The sequence below is a fragment of the Diaphorina citri genome, unplaced genomic scaffold, assembly GCF_000475195.1.
Source record: "Diaphorina citri unplaced genomic scaffold, Diaci psyllid genome assembly version 1.1 scaffold1390, whole genome shotgun sequence".
Classification (NCBI taxonomy): domain Eukaryota; kingdom Metazoa; phylum Arthropoda; class Insecta; order Hemiptera; family Psyllidae; genus Diaphorina; species Diaphorina citri.
The window spans coordinates 3,316-12,573 of record NW_007378816.1 but is presented as its reverse complement, the minus strand read 5'-3'; the positions used below and the strand labels follow the sequence as shown (position 1 = coordinate 12,573).

General features: G+C 36.7%; 1 protein-coding gene across 1 annotated transcript in view; it reads left to right on the top strand.

Annotated features, from left to right (window-relative positions):
- The first annotated feature begins 4,920 nt into the window (after window positions 1–4,920).
- LOC103515659 (cuticle protein-like) overlaps window positions 4,921–9,258 on the top strand; it is a 6,982-nt gene continuing 2,644 nt past the window's right edge. The window contains 3 exon segments of the mRNA XM_008480597.2: window positions 4,921–5,016; window positions 6,291–6,494; window positions 6,496–6,935. Of these exon segments, the coding sequence (XP_008478819.2) occupies window positions 5,005–5,016; window positions 6,291–6,494; window positions 6,496–6,935 (656 nt within the window). The 5' untranslated portion in view covers window positions 4,921–5,004.

Genomic DNA, 9,258 nt, shown 5'->3' with positions numbered 1-9,258 from the left:
TGTTGAGAGTATTGGGCAAGCTGGCGACGGACATCCTCGTCGCTTTCCGAACTGGTGCCGCCTCCTCCTAGCTCGTCGAAACAGTATGCCTTCTCTGAAACCAAGGAAAGAAAACGAATTCAAGTTAGTTAACATAATTTCACAAGTAACAAAAAAAGTTATGAAATAATAGTAATAAAACATGACAATATCGTACATATTTATGAAGTTCTTATTTAAACATTTCCAATTCGGATAAATTATGAGAAAAGTCTGTTTTTCCGCTGTAAGTCTGTACCTTTAATCTCTTGCCTATTTAACATTGCGATACATTTCGTGGTACACCCTTACAGAAGTTGAAAGGAGCAAGATGAGCTTTTATGTGCCGAAAAATCGAATTGTTGTCAGTACAAGACTGGGTGTCGGGTCCATAGGTTGTGCAAAATCTGCAAGCACAAAATAGAACACTTACTTCACAGCCTTCACTTTATTTCCCCTAAGGCACAGAGACTGGCCATCCAGGCAGCCAGCATCCATAGCTAAAAGTAGCCAAAGGTAAGTGCAATTTGGCTAATGTGTATCGAAGATGAGTCAGACATTAAATTTTACTACTGGCAATGATGAGCGCAATAATTTGATTGCCAATAAAATGCGATGCTCTCATAAAGAGCTCTTTGATCCCAAAGTCTCACATTCCATGGAGGGGCAAATAGCCTCTTTGAATATTTCCGTGTCACAGTACAACGATTTGAACTATTCAGCTATAGAAAGGCATCACACTTTTTTATAAAATTCGCCCGGGCGGGGATCGAGCGCTTACAAGGCAGGTGAAAAAAGTCAAGTTTAAGGAAGGAGAGAGAGAGAAAGAGGGAGAGAGGCCAGGATAGAGGGGTGGGAAACCGTTCAGTTAAATCTGACATCAAAAAATATCAGCTTTAAATTTCATTATTTTTAAAAGGCCACCCCACTGCGACAGTGTGGCTTTCTCTGGCGAGATTGCTTTCTGTGGTTATATTATTAGGAGACTAGTTTACGGAAATAGTCAAACTACTGAAGAAAGTTACACAAACATTTCTTCAAAACAAGACTAAAGCTTTATGATATAGGCAAAATGATTGTAACGGTAATGACTTTATCAAAATTTCATTTTTCTTCAATTCACAAACTCGGAGCATCATGCAGATCTGTAGATACAAATCTGTTAAATCCTATTGTTAAATCCAGCCCATTTAACTGGTGGAACTATCATAGAAAGTAACCTCTATTAATATTAAAGTAATTTATCGTTTAGATTTGTAAAAATAAATGTTCGCCTTGTAAAACATAAATTTTATTTACTATACTATACGTACGTAGGTATATTACTTTTACCCTGTAGTAGAATTATTTTTAGATGTCCATTTTTCCTGCATGAGGAAACTTTTCCATACATATTTTTGCTCCTAGAACATTGCAGATGTATTTGAGTACCTAGTGTGGACCGGAAAAATTCAGCAACTCACTATTGCCCAAAAGGTAACCCATCCGGATACCAAAGACGCCCAACGTTGCTCAACTTCAATGATCCATTGGGAACCGGTGCATTCAACATATCGCCGCTGGCTGCAACTGAATTAATTTCAAACTGGACTCATTTCAATCGACCATGTACTAGAGTATAAAGACCGCCTTAAATAGTTCGATAGTAGCTTGGAACAGAAAGCCAATTAGGGTCTTTTCATAATCCAAAACCATCTTCGAGAGCTGAAGATCTGTACGTCAGGCAGCCCGAAACGTACTGGAGAGCTGTGCGTGCAGATTTCAAGGGACCTTATAGTATAAAGCTTTAGACATCGAAAGGTTCATAGATTGGATATATGACAGGAATCATGTATGATGCAACCCTTTTAGAAAAATCTACCGGAGGATTGTGCCTGCAGAATTCAAGAGACCCTACAGACAGAAACGCAACAAGAACCTTTGTTCTGTGATTTTGCCGAACACTACCAATACCAATCTACAAGTATCTGATCACTATAACAACAACAACAACAACAACAACAACAACAACAACAACAACAACAACAATAATAATAATAATAATAATAATAATAATAATAATAATAATAATAATAATAATAATAATAATAATAATAATAATAATAATAATAATAATAATAATAATAATAATAATAACAACAACAACAACAACAACAATAATAATAATAATAATAATAATAATAATAATAATAATAATAATAATAATAATAATAACATATTCTAATTCGGTGTAAATAGGTACCTACATACGTATGTGTAGTCCTAGTTTATCATAATACCTATTCCAGTAAAAGTAGGATGTTCTCTAAAGCTGTGTCCACACAAGTCGAGGACGTCGATCGACCATGGTCGACGGCGTTGACTGCCACGGCACAACTACGAGTATAATAAAATTGTAACAGTCATATTCCCTCTGGCGCCATGTCTCAACTATAACAAAACTGTGACATGCCTATTTCCCCAGGGGCCATGGCACAACTATAATAAAATTGTAACAGTCATATTCCCTCTGGCGCCATGTCTCAACTATAACAAAACTGTGACATGCCTATTTCCCCAGGGGCCATGGCACAATCGTAGTTGTGACGGTATACTTCCACTTCCAGGCCATTTCGCTACACGGATTGTGCCACTACAATACATGAATAATTGAATATAGTATTTGAAATCATGGACCCTGAGGATGACCAATATTATAAACCTATAGGCAGATCAATTGCCCGATACAATATTGCTACCATCCAAACAAAGCTAAAGAAAAACTGTTTACAAAATTGAAAACGGCGGATGAAGTTGATGAAAGATGCTAACAGAACAAGAACACCAAACCACGTTTACCGCCTCCTAAAATCTGAAATTGAGCTTTGGAAAGCTGCAATCATACGTACAATATCCTATATGGAGGACACTCAATCACTTAGGTTTTAGGGATAGGATGTCTTCATGTATGTAAGTGAGGACTTATACTAGAGACCAAGAAGGACGACAAAAATGTGGATCGGGCTCCATTCAGGACGAAGCACACTTACTATCGTAAGCTGTGTCCACACATAGTCGACGTCGTCGATCGACGAGGTAAATCTATGTTGTCAAGGCAGTGTAGGGTTTCAGTCGACATCGATATACGGCGTCGCCTACGTGTGGACACCACCAGTGCCAGAGGAAGATCTCATCCTGGTAAAGTGGTACCCCATTGAAAAAGTATGATCCCTTGTTCAAACAGACACGAAAAGTATGTAAGTCGCTTGGTCTTGAGTGCAAAATCTTTCACATAGGGTACTTTGTTACTATTATGATACTTTAGTACTTTGATACCATGATCTGTTGTTCAATATCCCATAAGAGACGTTTTCATACTTCCCATTCCTAGCATTCTTCAAAAGTTCAAAACAGAATTCAATAAGCACCATCACTATCGGTGTTCACAAATAAGTTATCACATTAGCATTGGGAACCGGTGCATTCAACATATCGCCGCTGGCTGCAACTGAATTAATTTCAAACTGGACTCATTTCAATCGACCATGTACTGCATGAGTACATGCTATGCTAAGGTGATGGTTGCAAGTTCACCAGGTTTGCGACCTTTATCAACAGAATTGCACTTTGGGCACTTGGCCTTAGAAACAGGGTGAAAATATCAATGGGCTTGTTTAGGTCAGGATTTAGGTTAGAAGTTAGAAGTACAAGCGAAGATTTTCGAAACATTTCTGGATGAGCAATGAAGACCAGTTAGGAGCAATTTTCCAGAACGAAAGAAAGAAAAAGCGTTCTACGTCTCCAACTTCTGGAGGAGAAAAATCTGATGAGAGAGAAGAGGACACGGAAAGTAAGTACCATAGGATTTGTAAGGCATTTATGACATCAACTAAAGATCTCAGTTAAAACACCAGTGAAAAAGAACAACTTGAGTTGGTTAGATTTTAATCTTTGTTTTAACTATTGACCCTGGAGATCCTCAGGCGAAACCTTGCGGGGTGAAACCCGCAGTGTACATCAACGGAATTAGACTAGAAAATCGATACCTAAAGGTTAGTCTAAAAATTCTATTAAATAGTACATGATTCAATGATGGACTGAACCTGAACGTAAAGGTAGAAACACACTACCATCTATCTCGTCACGTGAACTCACGTGACGAGATAGTAGTGTGTTTCTACCTTAAATATTGCGTTCTACGCGATGCGACGTTAACATCTATCCTGGAACCCGAAAGTATAAGAAAAATCAATCCACCGTGTTTCTCGCATCAAATCATCTTCTTGGGTCAATATTCAACACATCCAGAGTTAAGTTTACGTTTGTATTCGATTTGATTCATTTCACACTTTAGTGTAAGGTACCTGTACATAGGTATTAGATTTACATAGGTATTAGATTTTTATAACGATTTGAAAAAAAGTGTTTCATGTCCTTGTCTACATTTTTGACATTAGTTGTCGACTATAAGAAAAATCAATCCACCGTGTTTCTCGCATCAAATCATCTTCTTGGGTCAATATTCAACACATCCAGAGTTAAGTTTACGTTTGAATTCGATTTGATTCATTTCACACTTTAGTGTAAGGTACCTAGCTGTACATAGGTATTAGATTTTTATAACGATTTGAAAAAAAAGTGTTTCATGTCCTTGTCTACATTTTTGACATTAGTTGTCGACAAACTCGACACACTGAATCAAGTGATCTTACCTTTCCGGACTTTCCACGGTCAAATCCGACCAAGTTCAAGTGAGATTTCTGGTCGGCTAAATCATAGAGAGGACGACAATAAAAATCCCATGTAATTTCACTCGTCCTCAGGGTATTTTTTTTAATGGTGGGATTTATAGCAAAATTCCCACAAAAATCTCGTCCTCAACACGCTCCCCTGTGCCAGATCCGTGATATAATTGTCCTTGCTAATTCTATGTTTTTGATTGTAGTATAAAAGAATTTTAGTAGTACAAATCGGTACTAGTTTCAATTTGACACTAATCGCATCAACATGTCCACCAAGGTACGTTAGATTCTTATCTATTTGTGTTTTAAGTTTTTTCTTTCATTATTATTAAATGATTTTAATCGTTCTTTGTGATACTACTTCCTCACATAGTCAGTTTTTCAAAGTGTTTTGTGAAATAAAATTGTTCTAATATCTGTTTATTTTTGACCAATTTAATATTAAATGATCTACTTTCGTGATAACTACCAACAAACATTTGTAAAATGGGCCTTTTCCAACAATTTTCATTTAGATACATATATAAAAGTTCTTCATAAAATCTTTTCAAATCTTAGTAACCGAGGATCTATCTAATAAATCTAATTGTAATATACAAAAGTTTTGGTTTTGTGGAGATATTATCTTGAAAATGCAAACTTAATTGAGTGCATTGATTTTCTTTAAGCATGGCTGATTTGCCTTTATTTGCTGGATTTCGAAAAATTAAAATGGCTTTATTATATTCCCTATATTATTTATTTATCTAAATAGTACAGTAAAAATCAAAATTCAGATTATTTCACATTAACGTTGCTGAGGCCTTTCCACTTCTAACTACATTGCTTAAGAATTTCCACAAGTTTCCCCACAAGAACTTAATGTATTTCCTTTTATAAATGGCTTGATTGAAGGGGGAAAAAATAATCTAAACATGAGTAGTCTATAAACTTTTCCTGTGTTCAGTTCTGATCATTTGGGACTAATTAGCCTGTATATTTTAACGTATTGCTCTTCGGAATTCTTTGGCAATAGCAGTTTTTGTCTTTTCCAATCATTCCTATTTAGAGCTAACCTCTGAAACTCCAAATAACATTGATATCTCATATAAATCTTCATGTTACCATAAAAACACCAAAATTTCACAATGAATAAAATTAACAGAAATTGTAGCTGAATCTGCCATATAAAGTTGCCTTCTGCTCACGAATATACACTGTAAAAGTGTACATAAAGTAAAACAAGCATTTAGCATTGCCATAAAAAAAAAGAAAACTCCAAATAACATTGATATCTCATATAAATCTTCATGTTACCATAAAAACACCAAAATTTCACAATGAATAAAATTAACAGAAATATTGTAGCTGAATCTGCCATATCAAGTTGCCTTCTGCTCACGAATATACACTGTAAAAGTGTACGTATAAAGTAAAACAAGCATTTAGCATTGCCATAAAAAAAAAGAAAAAAAATCTTAGGCAATACCAATCAATCCACCTATACTAGAAATATCATGTCACATTCAATACCAGTCAGTCATTTTATTTAATTTTGTGTCTATGTTTCAGATCGTCATTGTCCTCGCAGCCATCGCTGCCGTGCACGCCGCACCCCAATACGGAGCCCCAGCTTACGCTCCAGCTCCAGCTTACGCTCCAGCCCCAGCTTACGCCCCAGCCCCAGCTTACGCCCCAGCCCCAGCTTACGCTCCAGCCCCAGCTTACGCTCCAGCCCCAGCTTACCCAAAGTATTAAATAAGAGACAGCTATACTAGCTTACGCTCCAGCCCCAGCTTACAAGCCAAGCTATGCCCCAGAATACCCAGAAGCCCCAGCCAAATACGAATTCTCTTACGAAGTAGCTGACGCTCACACTGGTGACTACCACAGCCAAAGCGAAACCAGAGACGGTGACTACGTCCAAGGATACTACAGTCTGGTTGAGGCTGACGGTACCAAGAGAATCGTTGAATACACCGCTGACGCCCACAACGGTTTCAACGCTGTCGTCAAGAAGGAAGGTTCCCCATCTTACGCCCCAGCTCCAGCTTACAAACCCGCCCCAGCTTACTCCCCAGCCCCAGCTTACAGCGCCCCAGCTCCAGCCTACAAGCCAGCTTACAGCGCCCCAAAATACTCCGCCCCAGCTTACAAGCCAGCTCCAGCTTACGCTCCAGCTCCAGCTTACGCCCCAGCCCCAGCTTACGCCCCAGCTCCAGCTTACGCTCCAGCCCCAAAGTACTAAATAAGAGACAGCTATACCCAGCTGTATAGTTAGTCCATCTTAACTAAGTCAATTCCTTCCATCAAGTCATTTTGTACATAGTGTCATGTTTGTTACATTGTCATACAATGTTGTTATTTATTTCTATTTATTTGTTGTGTGTGTTTGTGTGAATCGCGTCTAATAAACATATATCACGAATCCTGGAAATGGTTGTGGACACAAAGTTCCTACAAAAGTCACGACTGTTTTCATGACGCGTGAATAAGTGTTCTGATATAATTGAATTTTCTCCTTTCAATCCAAAATAATTATTTTTCAGGAAAAGTACAATAAACCATTGGAAGGCAGCAAAGATGGTCTTGAACTTTGACAATTCAAGTACATTTCGGGGACCCTGCTTTACAACACTAAACTGTAATTTTATAGAACGAGTATTGAAGCTTTACCTACAAAGATTTTCAAGTTGAAATTGAAAAGTTCTCAAGTTTGTTGATTTTACTTGGGCACATATATATATCTACTTGAATGCGATTTACTTTCCCATAGAAAAACATCAAAAGGATATGTATGAATTTGACATAAAAAGGTACGATATACGCTACATAGAAGTTGTATGCAATGTAAATATGCATTACCGATTATTTCCTTTATGCAGGCTTTGGTATGAAAGCGACGGAGGTGAAAAATGGAAATGGTGTTCATAGTTCATTTGCATTTTTTACAACATCAAGCACGAGCAATGAAAATACATCATAATTAACAATCTAACCTTTTATAAATCAACACTAGGTACTCAAATACATCTGCAATGTTCTAGGAGCAAAAATATGTATAGGAAAGTTTCCTCATGCACCTACGTAGGTATCGTATAATAAACCACTGGAAGGCAGCAAAGATGGTCTTGAACTTTGACAATTCAAGTACATTTCGGGGACCCTGCTTTACAACACTAAACTGTAACTTTACAACTTTAAAGAACGAGTATTGAAGCTTTACCTACAAAGATTTTCAAGTTGAAATTGAAAAGTTCTCAAGTTTGTTGATTTTACTTGGGCACATATATATCTACTTGAATGCGATTTTCCAATAGAAAAACATCAAAAGGATATGTATGAACTTGACATAAAAAGGTACGATATACGCTACATAGAAGTTGTATGCAATGTAAATATGCATTACCGATTATTTCCTTTATGCAGGCTTTGGTATGAAAGCGACGGAGGTGAAAAATGGAAATGGTGTTCATAGTTCATTTGCATTTTTTACAACATCAAGCACGAGCAATGAAAATACATCATAATTAACAATCTAACCTTTTATAAATCAACACTAGGTACTCAAATACATCTGCAATGTTCTAGGAGCAAAAATATGTATGGAAAAGTTTCCTCATGCAGGAAAAATGGACATCTAAAAATAATTCTACTACAGGGTAAAAGTAATATACCTACGTACGTATAGTATAGTAAATAAAATTTATGTTTTACAAGGCGAACATTTATTTTTACAAATCTAAACGATAAATTACTTTAATATTAATAGAGGTTACTTTCTATGATAGTTCCACCAGTTAAATGGGCTGGATTTAACAATAGGATTTAACAGATTTGTATCTACAGATCTGCATGATGCTCCGAATTTGTGAATTGAAGAAAAATGAAATTTTGATAAAGTTATTACCGTTACAATCATTTTGCCTATATCATAAAGCTTTAGTCTTGTTTTGAAGAAATGTTTGTGTAACTTTCTTCAGTAGTTTGACTATTTTGAAATTTTGACTTTATCAAAACAGATACTCTCCTCAAAGTACGTTATCCTTCTGATCCTTTCCAAAATTTTCTTTGTAAAGTTTCTGTTTTCCTTGATATTTAGATATTACACTATTAAATTCAAGGTATCTACCATTGAAAGTCAAGGTTAATTCCAGAGGTATTTTTGAGGTCAGATTGATCGCCTACTTTAATTTCGCGTAGGGCTAGAAATGCATCTAGTATCCATAGTAGTAGTCCTCACTAAAGCTGAAGGTTTCTAGATAGTCAACTACACAGCCATTCATAAAAGTGCCTATCTGACACTCTTAATAGTAATTATGTCGGTGCCTATTAAAATTACCATTCAGAAAGCAAAAGACATGCTCAAGAAAACGGGCGTATATTCCACTCCTGCAGCGTATATCTTAATCCGGGGCTCAAAATTCCTATAATTTGGAGCATCCCCGCTCCCCGCGAAACTATTGACACTGCGGGGGAAAAGGGACTTTTCAGTCCTATCCCAGCAGGATAAACAAGGTATATTCTATTCTATTCTATT